This window comes from Octopus bimaculoides, chromosome 6, assembly GCF_046866305.1.
Source record: "Octopus bimaculoides isolate indiv1 chromosome 6, ASM4686630v1, whole genome shotgun sequence".
Lineage (NCBI taxonomy): Eukaryota > Metazoa > Mollusca > Cephalopoda > Octopoda > Octopodidae > Octopus > Octopus bimaculoides.
Genome location: NC_142933.1, coordinates 50,972,199 through 50,991,225, shown reverse-complemented (window position 1 = coordinate 50,991,225; position 19,027 = coordinate 50,972,199). Strand labels below are relative to the sequence as shown.

The following is a 19,027-nucleotide window of genomic DNA, read 5'->3' as shown; positions in this document are numbered from 1 at the left end:
ATCGCGATTAACTTTGCCTATGGGAAGACTTCATCCCAACACTCGCCAGTTTTACTGAGTTGCCAGTATGTTACGCAAACACACACACACACACACACTAACACAAACAGACGCACATATATACACAAACATATTCCCTTTATCCGCGTAACTGAATAATGCTAAGAGAAGGCATAAGATATTTGACCAGAAAATTAATCCTCTACTCTATATGGATGATCTAAAACTGTTTGCCAAAAACGACAAAGAATTAGAAGAGCTCCTGAATATTGTCAAAGAATTCAGCATTGATATAGGTATGGAATTTGGACTTGATAAATATGCAAAGGCTTCTTTCAAGGCTGGGAAATTCATAAAAGCAGAAAACACAGAACTTGATACTACCACAGCTATTCGAAACCTTGACCAATCCGAAGTATACAAATACCTGGGAGCCAATGAAGGTTATGGTATCCAGCACTCTAAAATGAAAGAGCAAATCCACAAGGAATGCTACCGAAGGGTTAAAATGGTCCTAAACTCAAAATTAAATGCTGCTAACAGAATTAATGCGATCAATTCTTTAGCTATACCAATAACAACATGTGGCTTCGGTATCACTAAGTGGAGTCTCACTGACATGCATATTATGGATAAAAAGATCCGTAACACCTTTACAAGGTACCGAATGCACCATCCAAAATCAGATGTAGACAAGATTTACCTCCCAAGAAAAATAGGTGGAAGATGCCTGATACAGCACTAACAATCCTTCAAATCAGCAATAATAGGCCTTGAGACGTACCTTAATACAACAAGTGATGTGATCTTACAAACTGCACTGAGACATGAAAATTCCAAGCAAGCTTCAGTCATGAAGCTTAGTCAGAAACTTAAAAAGTCCCTTGGCTTACAAGTTAACAATAAGAATGACCAAAGACACCCAAATACTGACAGACATACTATTGCTCCTCCTGGTTTCGAAAATAATAATCAGAAAGACCAAAGAGATCCAAATAATGACAAGCAAAAAACATCAATCAAAAAGCAAAGAAGGCTTGCATGAATAATATCGAAGACAACTGGAAAGATAAACCCCTGTATGGAAAATACTCTAACTGCTTGTCCAAGCTAGATATTAATCAAAATGTAACACACTAATGGCTGCAAGGGAGTGGTCTGAAAGGAGAAATAAAAGGTTTTGTTATTGCAGCGCAAGATCAGTGCTTACCTCCCAGAAACTACCATGCAGACGTCCTTAAAGATGGACCTGACCCTTCGTCAGAATTTGCGGAAATTCCACAGAGACAATTAATCATGTTTCTAGCTGCCCAGTCCTCACAGAAAAGGAGTACCTCATAAGATATGACAGTCTAGGGAAGTCCATCCACTGGAATGCTTGTAAATACTGCAAAATTAAATCCCATGATAAGTGGTACAGGTACTATCCAGAGGATGTAGTAAATGGCGAGGGCGTCACCGTCCTTTGGCGAGGGAGTCACTATCCCAATACACACAGACAGAAAAATTGACTCCAATCGACCAGACATTGTGATCAAGGACTACAACAGAGGAACTTGTCTGTTAATAGGTATGTCTGTCCCACAAGATCAAAATGACTCAAGAAAGCAATGCGAAAAGCTTTCTCACTATAAAGATCTGCAAACTGAAATCACAAAAATGTGGAAGCTTAGTATTACGATAATATTAGTAGAATTGAGTTGAGGAGTATATTAAGCAACTCCCTAGTAACGCCAATCTCCGTGGACTACAAAAGATAATCTTGATGTATACAGCCCATATACTACGGAAAGCATTCTCCATCTAAAATTAAATAAATGTGGTGATAATTTTAGCATGCATAGCAAAACAAAAGTGCCCTTGCTACTCTTGGTCTCCGGAGGATGCCTGGTGATAAGGCAGCGGAAATAAGGTTATAATGAAAGGAAACCATGAATGACAATACTACTACTACTACTACTACTACTAATAATAATAATAATAATAATAATAATAATAATAATAATAATAATAATAATAATAATGCCCGGATGCAGTACCAGGCAGTGGCTCTCATAGTTTCTGATCTTAATTGATTGGAAGTGTTATCATGTACATTGTTTTGTTTTGATATAAAAGATGAGCTACAGCAAATATTCTGCTTAATACCACAGATTTGGTTGTTAGTTGTCTGACGTTAACCAGTTGAGCATGTCCTTTGGGGGCTGACGATATGTGCATCACTGATCATGAGCAGAAGTAATGGGGGAGCATCATAGCCATGTGTTGAGAGAATTTCTTTGAGGTTTGAATAATTCACCTTTGGAAACATGTGTGTTTTGCTCAACATCCTTAACACAACCTTTATTCAGGGACCTTTTGAGCGGTATGGGCAACTCGATCTGAAGAAAATTCTAACCCTGGGCCCCATCTGCGAGGTCATGCGCCGTTTATCTTGATAGGAGATCACCATTTCGCGCACACATGGTTGTGATGCATGTGACGGGTAGTCATGATGGGAATAATGGGCTTAGTACATTTTGCCCCAGTGTCACTTTGATGGCATGCACTGCTCTCTCACTCAATAATAATAATAATAATAATAATAATAATAATAATAATAATAATAATCCTTTCTACTGGAGGCACAACGCCTCAAATTTTGGGGGAGGGAACTAGTCGATTACATTGACCCCAGTGTTTCATTGATACTTAATTTATCAACCCCGAAAGGATGAAAGGCAAAGTCGACCCCGGAGGAATTTGAACTCAGAACGTAGCGGCAGACGAAATGCCACTAAGCATTAATAATAATAATGATAATAATAATAATATTGCTGTGACGGCACATCTGACGGAAGCGCTCCCAAAATATTTCATATTCTTAGCTTAGACTTTTGAGGCCAGCCAGACTTGAACAGTTTCAAGTGTAACCAGCCAAAACTGTAAAGATTATCTGGAAACTTGACTGATGAGAGAAGGCCACGAATGGCCCGTCCTTGTTTTGTTCTGTCCTCCTTCGTATGTTCTGTCCTTCTCCAGATGCTTTATTTTCGTTGAACGATATTTCAACAGCTAACCTGTCTTTGCAGAGTTCGTAAAAATTCAAAATTATAGAAATTCAGATTCGAAATTTGAACGAGGCAACCAGCGTTCCCACGTTGATGGAATGACATCCTCAGTCTAGCTTGCTGGTGGAAGTTTATTTCACTGGGTAATTACCGTATAGAATGTGTCTTCTTTTGGGGTTGCTTTGTTTAGGTTGTATTATTGAATTGATTGTGTCTTGTGTTGGATTATTTCATTTATTTAATTCAATTTTAGAAAAAATTGAAGCATGTCAATTAGGGAACGTATTGAACTTATTTTATTTGTGATTTTTGTCCTACCCTGTATATATTAAGCATGCACTTATTGAAAACACGCAATACATAGGCACTCGCACAGTATAATTCTTAATACACACGCGCAAACACTCATACACACCCACCTCTCCTTCTCTCTCACTGTCTCTCTCACATATATATATATATATATACACATATGTGTGTACTTGCATGTCTGTATGTATATGTGTTTGCGTTTGTGTGTGTAAGTGTTTGTTTGTGTGTATGTGTGTGTGTGTGTGTGTGTGTGTGTGCGTGTTTATGTATACACATACAAGCATCTCAATAAAATCACAAATATACATTCTCTCAAAGCAAACTCTCACGCTCTCTTTTAAAAAAATATTTGAGTATGATTGTAAATGCGTGTGTGCATCCGAGAAGACGTAAATGTTTATGTACTGTATTGTAATAGTTAGTGATAACGCTTAATTATCGTATTAAATCTATATATGTTACAGATTCTTTGCCCCCATGAATTTCGCTATCACAGCAGAAATTCAAATAAAATAAGGCACGATTAGGAAAGAGGAGACTATGAGTTGCTCGCTTCACTTATCTGAAACAGAGTTTACTTGAATAATAAAAGAGTGTATAGGATTTCAATATAAGAGAAAGGGTTTGTTTGTTTTTGCTTTGTTTTTTTTGTTTTTTGTTTTTTTTGCTGTTGTTTGTTTATCCAGAAATGTTCTTTAGTTAAAAATGATATAGTCTCTTACAATAGGCTTCCATCTACGAATAGAATAGTAAAATCTATATCGGCACTTGCAACGTTTGTGCTACTTCAAAATTGAATTTACAGGATGTACGGGTGGATTTTCGATTTCCATATACTCTTTTATTTGTTTCAGTCATTTGACTGCTGCCATGCTGGAGCACCGCCTTTAGTCGAGGAAATCGACCCCAGGACTTATTCTTTGTAAGCCTAGTACTTATTCTATCGAACTCTTTTGCCGAACCGTTAAGTTACGGGGACGTAAACACATCACCATCGGTTGTCAAGCGATGTTGGCGGGACAAACACAGACACACACACACATATATATATACACATATATACGACAGGCTTCGTTCAGTTTCCGTCCACCAAATCCACTCACAAAGCTTTGGTCGGCCGGAGGCTATAGTAGAAGACACTTGGCCAGGTTGCCACGCAGTGGGAATGAACCCGGAACCATGGGGTTGGTAAGCAAGCTACTTAACACACAGCCACTCCTGCACCTAAGTATTTCATAGTGCATCTAGAAGCTTTTATACTTTTAGTCAAATGCAATGTCTGAATTCAAACAAAGTTCAACGGAATTATCAAAGAAAAATTGTATTTCAACTGAAATGAAATCAGTATATTACTTATATTTATTTTGTACAAGGCGGCGAACTTGCAGAATCGTTAGTATACCGGTCAAAATGCTTAGCGGCATTCCATCTGTCTTTATGCCCTGAGTTCAAATTCCGCTGAGGCCGAAATAAGTGCCAGCTGAGGTCGGGGGTCGATGCTATCGACTTATCCCCTCCACCGAACTTGCTGGCATTGTGCCAAAATTCGAAACCAGTATTTATTTTTACATTATGGAAGAATTGAACGATACTGGAAGAATTGAAACTATTAACATAGAGGGGAGAGTACTGAAAATGTAAAACTATTGGTTTCAAATTTTGACACAAGGCCAGGCATTTCGATGTAGGATGAGTTGATTATATCGACCCTAATGCTCAACTGATACTTATTTTAATGTCTCCGAAAGGATCAAAGGCAAAGTCGACACCGGTGGAATTTGAACTCAGAATGTTCAGACGGACGAAATACCGTTAAGCATTTTGCTCGGCGTGCTAACGATTCTGCCAGCTCGCCGACTTAGTGAACTATAAGATATTATCTGCAGGACTGTAAAGTATTCATTACTTATGACTGCTTTACAATTCTCTCTAGGGAGGGAGTGGGCATCATATGAACTTTGCAGTTTTCCTATTGTGTACATATTTTAAATGAGTGCATGCAACCCTACAGTTCCTGGTTCGGTTTACCAACTAAAGTATGGTAGTTTATATTTAATAATATGTTTTTCATACACCTACACGTTTTTCAAATAACTATACGTTCTAACACTACGCAGACTTTGGAAATTTCTTAGTGCCGTTATTTTGCCGAATCAGTGAATTATTATCACATAAAATGCCATTGTCATTAGTTATTCTAAGGCCTCAGCAGATATGAGACAGAAACACTTCAGGGTGATCACGGTAGCAAAGATTCATCAGATTCCTACCTAATATGGGCTTCAAATTCTAGCAAAAGGACAGTAATTTCAGTGTTGGTGTAAGTCGATGATATCTACTCTAGTGACCAACTGGCACTTATTTTATCGATCCTGGTAGGGATAAAAACCAAAGCCGACTTTGGAGGGATTTGAACTCAGAACGTAAGGCCCTACGAACTTCTGCTAAGCATTTTGCCCGGCATGCTAACGATTCTGCGAGCTTGCTGCTTTAGTTTCTTCCCTAATATCTTTTCTATTATATGCACAAGACATGACATTTTGAGGGAGGGGGATAGTCGGTTACATGGACCCCAGTGTGTAACTGGTAATTATTTCATCGTCCCGAAAAGTAAAGACGAACGAAATACTGCTAAGCATTTTGTCCGGTGTACTAACGATTCTGCCATCTCGTCGCCTTGGTTTCATGCCCAATATCATCATTTAATTTAAGGTCATTTGGAACTGTGGAAGATTCTTCTTTTCCATTTTGTACTCGCTTTTTATTAATGCTACGATGCAATAATTATAGAAGCCGACACCCAGGTATATACTTCCCATACAGAAAATATTCGTTTGAAATTTTTCAATGTCACTGTATGCCTTCGTGATGTATGTATATGTGCGTATGTGCGTGTGCGTATGTGTGTGCCCACAGACACACACACATGTATTATGGTTCCAATAAATGTCCCTATGAATATAAAATGTTTGCGGGCGTAGCTGTGTGGTAAGAAGCTTGCTTCCCAACCACATGGTTCCGGGTTCAGTCCCACTGTGTGGCACCTTGGGCAAGTGTCTTCTGCTATAGCCTTGGCCCGATCAATGCCTTATGAGTGAATTTGGTAAACGGAAACTGAAAGAATTTGGTAAATGGAAACTGAAAGAAGTATGTATGTGTGTGTGTGTATTTACGTGCGTGTGCATTTTTGTGTCTATGTTTGTCCGCTTGACAACCGAAGTTTGTGTGTTTACGTCTACGTAATCTAATGGCTCGGTAAAAGAAACCGATGGAATACGTACTAGACTTAGAAAGAATAAGTCCTAGGGTAAATCTCTTCCACAAAAGACCCTTTTAACTTGGTGCTCCAGCATGGCCGTAGTCAAATGACTGAAACAAGTAACAGAATAAAAGAATTTACTTTGTGCATCTAACTGTTAAATTTTCACCCACAATAGAAGCTTTATCATGAGCGTTAAGAAACTTTGGTTAACAAAGGATACTCAAATATCATAATATATCCGCGCCCTAACCCCACTCAACGACAGACACAATATGTATTACACCCAGTTAAAATGCATTCAGTGCATGAAGAGTATACTACTTTAGTAATTGAATGAATGAATACTAAAACCTCATAGAAACAGTAAATTTGAATCATTAAAATCTCATTAAAAAAAAATTGATACTAATTTACTAATTTTTATGAGATTTTACTCAAAACTAACAATATATTACAAAGTACTAGAATTGAAGCCGTCATTTGATAAACTACAAGCGAGAACAAACTTCAACAAGGAATATAAACGCTATGTGTAGTAGAACATGTAAACAAACAATTTGTATACACCATATGTCCATGTATTTCGATTTGGAATTGTAATCAGAAACTGTCTAATTCATCAACCTATCCATATTCACACTTTTTCCAAAACTATTGGGGGTTAAAATAAACTGGACGAACCAATTTGCTTATTTTAATACTTTTCTAAGCAACAACATCAAACATTAAATTGTGTCTGTGCCATTTCCTTCCAATGCTATAATGTATTTGTCTATAGTATACTATCGCTAACACTATATAACGAATATATTATACAAATTTCACTGTAAACATATGTTATAAACTTTGGCGTCAACTGTTACATACACAAGTATGACACATTCTTATCGATTAACTATGCATTTAAAACAAGAAGCCATTATAGCACATTTATAATACTGGACACGAAAAACAAAACTAGATAAGAAAATATTAGTTGACGACACTTCTATCTTTCATAAAATTACACAAAGAAACTAGGAAAGCAAACTAAAAAGCCAATATAAAAATACAGAACATGAAAAATGCTATAAGATAAACAGGAGTTAAATGCTGATTTTAAATCTGATTATGGGTGAATGTATGTATGTATATGTATATATATGTGCGTGTGTGTGTGTGTGCGTGCGTGCGCATATGCATATATGTGTGTATATGTATGTACGTATTGATGTATGCTTGCACACATGTATGTATACATATAAATAGGTATTTATATGTGAGGGTGCATGGCCTAGTGGTTAGGGTGTTGCACTCACAAACGGGAGATTATGATTTCAAATCCTGGACCGGGTTGTGCGTTGTGTTCTTGAGCGGAAACACTTCGTCTCACGTTGCTCTGCGACCACTTCGACACCTGACGTGAGTTATAGCTGCACCTGTTCATGGAGGATGGGAGCTAATTGTACTGCACATACATTTGATCACAACAAACAAATCATTTGTGCAGGTTGTTCAGCAAGATATCGTAGGACCGTCTTTCTCGGACTAGCAGAGACTACAGGGTGATCATGAATCGAATGCATTGCATTATACGCCTTACTCAGCGTGATCTACCGTAAGAAATTTTCCATGTATCCTCCTGTGCTGCAACTGAACACATTATCAGTGATGTCTCCTGAGTTTATTAAACGTTTCGAGTGAGCAACAACATCTAAATTAGGTCAGATTGTTAAAGATCTAATAGTTCCAGTCGCCGCTTATATCTGTTACTGACATCTGTTTTGGCTAGAATGCGTTCATGCAAATTATTGTGCACGTGTGTTTTACTCAACGTATATTCGTGTTACTATATGTCTATATAAAGATGTTCATGCGATTGATTTAAGATTTAATTGCTACATTTTGCACGAGATGTTTATTTGTTAGCGCCCTTTTGTTCAGACTCATAAAATCATCGATAAAATGATAAATTAATTCCGACCCTTTCCTGATCTGATCCGTTGAAATTTGCATAGTTTTAGTGTATGCGCAAAGAACAAAGCGTCCCTACCGTTTATTTCTGTCGGTCACAAATTTTTCGTTACTTAGAATTTTTTTTTATATCCCGTCAGTTTCATTTTAATGGGATTATTTTTGTTCGACATAATATAGAATTACAGTTAGTTTCCCTCTATTTCTTTTTACATATAATTATTCATCATGCACCTTTGTTGCTTATTTTTATCAGTTCCGTGATATGCGTTTCACTTTGCCAATGACTCTGCTTTTATAACTTTCTCTAATTTTAGAGAAAAACCAACCGAATACACAACACCTTTACTTTCGATGTAGAAAAGCTTTTCGCAAACACCAAACAGAGGGTTATAGTTCAAAGAGAAATTTAATCGGTGACGAGTTTAATTGGTAAATTATGAGCCTGAGAACATTTTTCAAAGTTCCTCTTCATTTGTGTAGAATAGTTAGAGTACACAACACGTCCATCAGCCGAATTCGGTGATATTCTTGTGGAAAAAAAAATCGATCATGCAGGTAATAATTCTACTTTGGGAAGACAGCGAGCTGGCGGAATCATTACCACGCCAGGCGAAATGCTTAGCGGCATTTCGTCCATCTTTACGTTCTCAGCTCAAATTCCACCGAGGTTGACTTTACCTTCCACCCTTTCGGAGTCATAAAATAAGTACCAGCTACGTACTGGGGTTAATGTAATCGACTAGCACCTTTCCTCAAAATTGCTGGCCTTGTACCAAAATTTGATACTAATATTTCTACTTTGGACAAAAGGGCGAGCTGGCAGTATCGTTACCGCACCGGGCAAAATGCTTAACAGCATTTCGTCAGTCTTTACGTTCTGAGTTGAAAATTCTGCTGAGGTTGAGCACTGGGGTCAATGTAACTGATTTACCCGCTCCCCTGAACTTGCTGGGCTTGTGCCAAAATTTGAAACTATTATTACTATTTTGAACATAGAAGTCTTATTGTTGATTGGTCTGTGATGTTGTGTTGTGTTCTTCTCTGTGGATGTTTGAGAGTGGATGTGTGTGTGAGCGTGAATGTGCGCGCGAGCGTGTTTGTGTGTGTGTGTGTGTGTGTGTGTGTGTGTGTGTGTGTGTGAATTTATACGCGGATTAGAAAGCATTTCCACTTTTTACTCTTCCTTGAACGTGATACGTGTCTCATATGTTTTCCACATCTTCGAATATTAAGTGTAATTAAATATCGCATTCTGCACATGTGCTATATATACCTACGAGTACATGAATCTAGAGATGTTAATGCCAGAGAGCAAAATAGGCGTGATTCTAAGTATATGTTTACATATATTAGCACTTGTTCGCCTGCGTATATGTGTATGTTCTAATATATCTTGAAGTGTTTAAAGTATCAAACGTTATTTTGTCATTTATAGAGGAGAATTAAGATTTAATCAGATAAGCATTCTATATAGACAGCTTAATATTTCCTAGCTCCAACATTGGGTGTAACTAGTCTATCTCATGACTTCTTGTCATAAAGGAAATCAACTGATTAATATTCAATAAATAGTTTTAAAGGACCACATGAAAGTATTTAACATTTCAGGAAATCCCCGTTTTCTTGTTTCTTCTCATTATTTCGTACTTCTGAGATTTAATTTTTTCTTTTTTTTTTTTCCTTTGGTTTCATTTTCATCGTTCTGTTGCTTCCTTCTCTTCATATTTTGTCTACCTCCCTAATCTCAATTTCTCAACACGTCAACGCAAAACATGCTCAGTCCCATAAGCTAACATGAAAGGGAGTTCTAAAGGGTCACCCAAGCAGCTAGACATAGCAGCCAGGACTCTATTGTGTTCTACACAACCATCTTCAAAAGGCAAAATAAGAAACAACGAAAAGAAAAAGAGAATTCATTGAGTAAAGTAGATTTAAATACTGTGTCTGAAAAAATGTCGAGATAGTCGCCGCTGAAAACTTTCATTTTAAGATAGCTTAGTAAAAGTTATCCAGTGGTTTAAAAAAAGAAATCTATCTCATGTTATTCATTTTATTTTACAAAAGTGTACATTTTTGTAATTGTTTCTTTTTTGTTCTAACGTTTTCCATTCATCCATTAATGTTGTCTCTCAAATTGCTAAACATTCCTCTTATCTTGTTTCAAATTTCCATCATTTCGATTGTCATATTAATACAAACTTTAGTTAAAAACCATCAAAGGTAGAATCATGCCAGTATGACATGCTTATGTACGAATATATATAGTATTTATACAGACAGACAGATCCACAAACACACATACACACACACACACAAATATATATTTAGAGAGAGAGAGATGGATGTGAATATGCTTTCTGACATCCGCAAATATCTTGTTTCTTCAATTCTATAACTAGGAATGTTCGTCTCTAACTCAGGGTCAACATCCAGTGTCTCAGAATCTGCTACGTCTCTGAAACTTGTGTAAAATGAACACGTATTGTCTAAAGGGAGTTCTTCTCCGAAGATCTAAGACATATTTATGTTCAAATATATCGGAATGTGTTAAAATCAATAAACACATCATTGCTTCAATATTTGCTGTTTTGCGTGCTAATAATAATGCAATATAGATACATATAAACATATGTGTATGTCTATGTATCTATATATGTATATGTATATTATATATATATATATATATGAATTTATATATATATACATATATATATATATATATATATATATATATATATATATATATATATATATATATATATATATACATATATATATATACATACATACATACAGACATACATACATACATAAATACATACATACATACATACATGAAGGGACTGTGAGTGTGTTCGTGCCTTTATGTCTGTATATGTGTACGCGTGTGTTTCTGTGTCGTAACCATGCAATCATGAACCTCACGATGTAGGCGAGGTGTTTATTCAGTGTAAGTACCCTAAAGCCAATTAGAGGATAGTCGATGTTATAAGCATTATTTGTATTAACTGTCCCTACACACAATAACTCCTCGCCGCTCAATCTTCCTCTTATCATACAAGAAAAGGCTGTCCCACGCTCACAATTTCTTCGACTCTGTCGATTATGCATTACAGAGCCGGATTTTCTTTCCTATCTGAATATTGTACCATGTTAGATTGCAGATGTTCAAAGGACCGCCGGAAAGAATCTAGATCAGAGCCGGTGGGACGTGGGGAGGAGTTGTAAAGTGAACCTCGTAACCAGATAACCGTGGGAGCTTCAGTAAGTATCCAACTAGTGGAATCTAGGATCCAGTTTCAATAACCAGCTAAAAATCATTTTACTTCTGATATTTTGGGAAAGCATGATCATCCCATCACTCCAGTTGTCTTCTGTAACTATAGAACACTAATCTCAATCAAAAGATCCCTCTTTGTCTTTTCTTAATTTTCTTCTCTCTCCTCCCTCTCTCTTGCTATCTCTTATTCTCTCTACCCTCTTTTCTCTCTTATTCTCGTTCCCTTGCTTACTCTTCTTCAGAAATTTAACGTTTTAACTCATCAGCTTCAGATTATCGCTTTAGTTTATATTTGTCAGGTATATCACACGATTTTATAGACCACCTACCACAGTATTCCCATTCAATGCCAATCTCATTACTAAAACATTAATTCAAAAGTATCTTTAGTCCTATTTTTTAGATTTTGGTTTGAAAATGGAGTGGAAATTTCCTACAATAGATTTACGCACTACGGGTCACTATGCCATCACTTGAAGGGTATAAAATGTATGTAAATAAAAGCGCTATAAAGCAGATGCAAACATTTTCTAAAGACAGTTTGGGAGCAAAGATGACAGCTGTTCTTAGAGCTTGCGTATGAAGTTCGGCTTAGAGATGAATATGTGAGTCTGCTGTTACGTGTATATGAATGTATGCCTTTAATACTGTGTGTGTAAATATATGTATTTCTCTCTCTCTCTCTCTCTCTCTCTCTCTCTCTCTCTCTCTCTCTATCTCTCTCTCCCTCTCTCTCTCTCTCTCTCTCTCTCTCTCTCTCTCTCTCTCTCGTATTCTCTCTCCCTCCCTCACCCTCTCTCTCTCTCTTATTCTCTCTCTTGTAGGAATGGATGGATGTTTGTAAGTTTTATACTGAGCTACGAATGCGTATAACGTAATCGCTTTATGTCGAAGGCATCTTTTACTGATCGTTTCATATGGTTATGGTGTGTGTGTGTGTGTGTGTTTATGTATGTGTATGTATGTGTGTGTGTGTTTATGTGTGCGTGTTGTGTGTGTGTGTGCGTTTATATATCAGACCAATGGATACATATGTGTGTGTATGTGTGTGTGTATGTGTGTGTGCCTGTGCATCTATATCTCAGACCAGTGGATACATATGTGTATGTGCGTGTGTGTGCGGAGGTACTTATGCACACACACACACACACACACACACATACACACGCATACACACAAACACGCAAATATCCATAAGTAACGAAGTAGAAAGTGAGAAGGGTATATGTATGTTGTAGTTCTTTGTGTTTGGGTATGTATGCGTATTATAGAAGTTTGTACCCCATGAACGGAAGGATGGATGTAATACGTACCAAGGATATCAAGGGTATGTTTTACCCAGAGGTTTGCATACGACTTATTGAAGTTTTTCTAATCTTTAAAAAGAACTCTTATCAATGTTAGTTTCAAATTTTGACACAAGGCCTGCAATTTGGGGGCGGGATAAGTCGATTACATCGACCCCAATGCTCAACTGGTACTTATTTTATCAACCCCAAAAGGATGAAAGACAAAGCTGACCTCGGCGGAATTTGAATTCAGAACGTAAAGACGGACGAAATGCTGCTTAGCATTTAACTCGGTATGCTAACGATCTCGCCTGCACGCCGCCTTTAATATTCAGTGTCAACTGTTAAGACCACTTAACTTGAAATTCTCCTTTCAGACATATATATTCGGTTATATCCCTACCCATATACAGAAATATACATGTACGTGCATATACACACAAAAAGCACACGCACACATCAATTTTAAAACCTCACATGTGGAAGAAATTATAAATTTCGCATATGTTCTTCAATGAAATTGAAATTCGTTTATCTAGCATATCATCTATCATATATGTCTATATCTTCAGGAAGAAGAAATAAGTCTAAGACATTTTCCTTGGAGACACCCACTATTAAGAAACCCAAGATATAAAATGAAAGTAAACCAGACTGGTCAGAGACATAGCAAATATCAAGCAGAATGAGTCACAGATTTTTTCTCTTTTTCTTGTGACAAGGGTAGTGGAGGAGGGTAAATATGAAATCATGCCTTAAGCGTGTTTCTATAGTCAGTGCGGAAATTTACGATTTCTGCAGACCGTAAGAGTAAATTTATAACATAACATCAATGTAGTAGCGATGTGTTGATAGGCAGATAAACAAAGTTAATTATTGTAACTGAGTGCTACTTTTCCCACGCAATTTTTTGATGTAACATATAAGTCATTCTTAACTACAAATGAATGTAGACATATAATCAAAAATCCTTTCATTTTGAAAGTTCTAAGCTGAGTAGATTAGCGTTCGAATTTCCGAATCAAACAATAATTTCTTTCTTTTATTCTCTTACAGTTTTCCTCGAACTGATGAGGTACCACTTTCTAGAATATAATCGTATGCAACTGATAAGCAAGATCGTTCATCAAGCAGCTACAATTTATAGAAATGCATAATAAACGCATTGCCCAATATTAATATAAGGCAAAACGAAGGTGATGAGCTGGTAGAATCGTTAGCACGCTGCGGAAAATGCTAAGCGGCATTTTGTCCGACATTATGTTCTGAGTTCAAATTCCGTTGCTATCAGCTTTGCCTTTCATCCTTTCGGGGTCGATAAAGTAAGTACAAGTTGACTACTGTGGTCGCTGTAATCGACTTAACCCCTCCCACGAAATTGCTGGCCTTGTGCCATAGTTTAAAACCAATATTATGTAAATTATTGGATGCCGTAGTACACTGCTGTTTACAATGCGCTTCTTCGCGTCGTTTTAGCATGGGAATGATGCCACCTTGCTGGCTAGGCGGGCAAGCCAACACTCGCCCTGAACGAAGCGCCAGTCCGTGGCAGCTTTACACATTAGCAGCTGAGTAGGCTGAAGTAACGTGAAATGAAGTGTTTTGGTAAAGAACACAACCCACTGCTGGTCTGGGAATCGAAGCACTCTCATGTAAATGCATTAAACAATATCTTATAACAAAGGAATAATTTAAATGGAAGCCTTTATGTACTTTTACGGTGTAAGAATTTTTTACTACTCTAGGCACAAAGTCCCGGAATATTGGGGGAGGGAGACAGTCGATTAGATCGACCCCAGTACGTTACTGGTACTTAATTTTATCAACCCCGAAAAGATGAAAAGCAAAGTCGACCTCGATGGAATTTGAACTCAGTTACGGTGTAAGAATTATTGCTTGAAGTAATAATTTATTGAGTAAATTCCAAACAGGAAAACAAAACCTAACGAATGCTTGCATTTTAAAACAATATTCGGTTACGAAAACTCTAAATAAACTTGCGTTAACGAAATCTATTCCAAAACTTTTTGGTCGTGTCTTGACAACCTGTTTCATCCCTAGTCTTCCTCCTTGGAAATTAAGCACTAAATTGAAACGATGAAAGCTAGATGATGCCATTATGCGTGTATGTGTGTGGGGGGGGGGGGGGTAAAGTGAAACAGCAACAGCTACGCAATTGATGGATGATGGGTGAGAACTTTAACTGCCAAATATCAGCTCGTAAATCAGATAGGCCGTGTCAAGACAGCTGTTAGCATGAGTAGTAATTTATAACCCACTACTTCAGGATAATTTAGCCACTTTGATTCATTGTTTTTTTTTTCTTTTTTCTAGACTGTAAAGTGAACAAAGTATACGTAATGGAAAGTAACGTTTAATAATACTAAATTACTCGATTAAATCTTTACTCAGATATTCTAGTGAACGATTTTGTGAATAAGTAATAGTTAGGAATTTATGAATAGCTTCAGGCTGGTTGGCAATTTAAAACGCAGAGAGGAATGACAAATGTTGAAATCATGAATGTGTTCATTACATATTACAAAATTATATCAGTACATACACACACACACACACACACACACACACACACACACACACATATGTGTGCGCCTATATGTGTGTGTGTGTGTGTGTGTGTGTGTGTATGCGTGTTTGTGTGTATAAACATTTATATATATATATATATATATATATATATATATATATATATATATATATATATAATCAAATAAGCAACAGGATATCAAAAGGTGATGCAGTACGACTGTTTCAAGCGGCTCTATTTAATTGAACAATCCAATCGTTACATCAATTTAAATGCAGGGCTATCCTCAGCTGCATAAATAAATAAATTCAATTTTTAATCACTCGGACACATTAATATAATTTTACTCAAATACTCTAATAGAGCAAGAAGATGGAAGATGTATTTTTGTAATGGCTTTATGTAAGTAAGCTTCCTAATTATATGCCCCCTGCGAAACTATAAAATCATGTATGGAATAGCACCCGTAACTTTGCAACTTATAAAGTACCTCTTCGGTTTGAATACCCCCAACTGCCCTCACTACTTCCATACTTATTGCTTGTTCTCTGAGGTTATCTTTATCTCTCCCCTACCTCAGATTTTAATATTCTGTCTCTTTAAAATGTAAGTTATATATATTTTCTTACTATTCTCTATAATTTCTTATTATTTACTTTTCTTATTTTGATATCTTTACCTATTAAACTCTTATCCCTTATAAGTTGTTACGGTTCTTAAACAGAGATGTAAACTTTCTAGTTACTTAAATCTATGAGAGTTAATGATAATATATCCATAATGACGTATAAATATTTGTGTATATTTGCATGTGCGCACATAAATAAATATTTGTGTATATCTTGACACAACTTTTATTTTTTCCGATTTTTTTTTCTGATTCTTAGCGTATAATTAATATATAAATAGCATGGTTTATCACCCCAGTATTCCATAAGTAAATACCCAGAGCAGTCTTTATAGAAACCACCGAATAAGTAAATAATTAAGTACATGAATGAATATTAAACTAATTCTATGTAATCTTCCCTTTCTAATGTTGAAAATTGGTGTATATACACATTTTATCTATTATGGTTATATCATTTTTGATAATCTTAAATTTTACCTTTATACAGCATAACAATATCGTTTATAAACAATCACCCATAGTACCCCATGATAAAATTTTCTCTGTATTAACATCATAGGCTTTATTAGCGTCTTGCTCCTTTAACTGGTAATTAATATCTTGATTTGAGGTCTTCCTCTACCCAGCCTCCTTTATAGACAGTTACTTTATACTTCTCCTAAAATCTTGACAATATTTATGAGCATACCCAGCTATGTGCAGTTTATTCACTCCTGCTCTCCATTCTAAACAGACGCAGTGCTCTAGTCTTAGATTCAGTAGTTGATAAAAAGACTAATAAATTAAAAATGAACCACAATCCTTTACAAGCTCTAACTTCAACAAACTTCATACATTTCTTGAAGTGTAGTATATTCTTAGCTACATTAGTGGCAACATGGATTCTTTCCATCTTCTTGCTCTATTAGAGTATTTGAGTAAAATTATATTAATGTGTCCGACTGACTAAAAATTCTATTTATCTATGCAGCTGAGGATAGCCCTCCATTTAAATTGATGTAATGGTGACATTGTTCAATTAAATGCAGCCGCTTGAAACGGTCGCACTGCATCACCTCTTGATATCCTGTTACTTAGAAAATTACTATTTTTAAATCTCACAACGAGAAATATTCAGCAATAGTACTTTGGAGTAAAGATTTTTGTCAACATAATATGGCAGTCCTGGTTTAGGACGAATTTTGCTGTAATTTAGCCCCAGAAGACATCGTCTCCAGCTGGCTATAAAAAACACGATCTGTGTCCTTGTTCGAAAATATAAGGACACAGATCGTGTCGTACAGCCAGCTGGAACCTATGTCTCCTGGCACTAAATCACAGCAACATTCGTCCTAAACCAGGACTGCCATGTTATGTTGGCAAAAATCTTTAATCCTGTTGTTTATTTTGATCTTATTCACCTTACTTTGAGTTGTACGGATAATTCTGCACTGATTTGGTGCTTCAACTTAACTACCTAATTCAACTGAATCTCAATTATATATATATATATATGTATGTATGTACACGCACACATACATATATAAATATGTGTGTGTGTATTTATGCATGAGTGTCTTTGTATCTGTATTTGTCCACCCCCACCATCGCTTGAAAACCGATGTTGGTATGTTTAAGTCCCCGCATCTTAGCGGTTCGGTGAAAGAGGCCGATAGAATAAATACTTGGCTTACAAAGAATATGTCCTAGGGTTGAGATTTTCGAATAAAATCTCTTTAAGGTGGTGCTCCAGCATGGCCACAGTCAAATGATTGAAACACGTAAACGATGTGTGTGTGTGTGTGTGTGCGTGTGTGTGTGTGTGTGTGTGTGTGTGTGTGTGTGTGTGTGTGTGTGTGAAATTATAATATCCAAGGTCTAAGAGTAGGAATTCTGTAAGCATCGAGCAGTCTGTGGTAGGTATAAAAAATAACGTTCGGAAACAATAATAATATATTGGTGTCGATGGTTGTAGGCTTTTCCCATATCGAACTTCGATAAGCTGAAAAAAAAATTTGTAGTTCATGATTAGCAACTTGAGATGTTATGAATGTGAATAAGAATTCAAAATGAGGGAGAGGAGCAGGTAAAGTCCAGGTTACATATGTTTCCCATCTAGCAGATTCTCTGATGCAATAATAACTCAACAAGAGGTAACTCGCTGAGGACATAATTTAAAAATTTCAAATTATTATCTTCGTTAAGATTCCTTAACAACAATGTGCCCTTCATATAATTAAGGTATCTTTCGCCTGATGACTAGCTAGCTAAGTACGCCTGGTTGAGTGATTATTAGATCAGAAGATCTGCTAGCTAGGAAACACTCCCTGAAATTTGTATATATATATATATATATATATATATATATATATATATATATATATATATATATATTGTTGTTGTTGGCACTCCGTCGCTTACCATGTCGAGGGTTCCAGTTGATCCAATCAACGGAACAGCCTACGCGTGAAATTCACGTGCAAGTGGCTGAGTACTCCACAGACACGTGTACCCTTAACGTAGTTCTCGGGGATATTCAGCGTGACACAGTGTGACAAGGCTGGCCCTTTGAAATACAGGTACAACAGAAACATGAAGAAGGAGTGAGAGAAAGTTGTGGTGAAAGAGTACAGCAGGGTTCGCCACCATCCCCTGCCGGAGCCTCGTGGAACTTTAGGTATTTTCGCTCAATAAACACTCATAATGCCCGGTCTGGGAAT

General features: G+C 36.6%; 1 protein-coding gene across 1 annotated transcript; it reads left to right on the top strand.

Moving 5' to 3' along the window:
- Positions 1 to 211: 211 nt before the first annotated feature.
- LOC149135059 (uncharacterized) lies at positions 212 to 745 on the top strand. Its single transcript, XM_089353467.1, has one exon. The coding sequence runs from the start codon at positions 212 to 214 to the stop codon at positions 743 to 745; it is 534 nt and encodes a 177-aa protein (XP_089209593.1).
- The last annotated feature ends 18,282 nt before the right edge of the window (positions 746 to 19,027 follow it).

Coding starts and splice junctions, on each gene's coding strand:
- LOC149135059 (XM_089353467.1), top strand. CDS start 212: ATGGATGATCTAAAACTGTTTGCCAAAAACGACAAAGAATTAGAAGAG.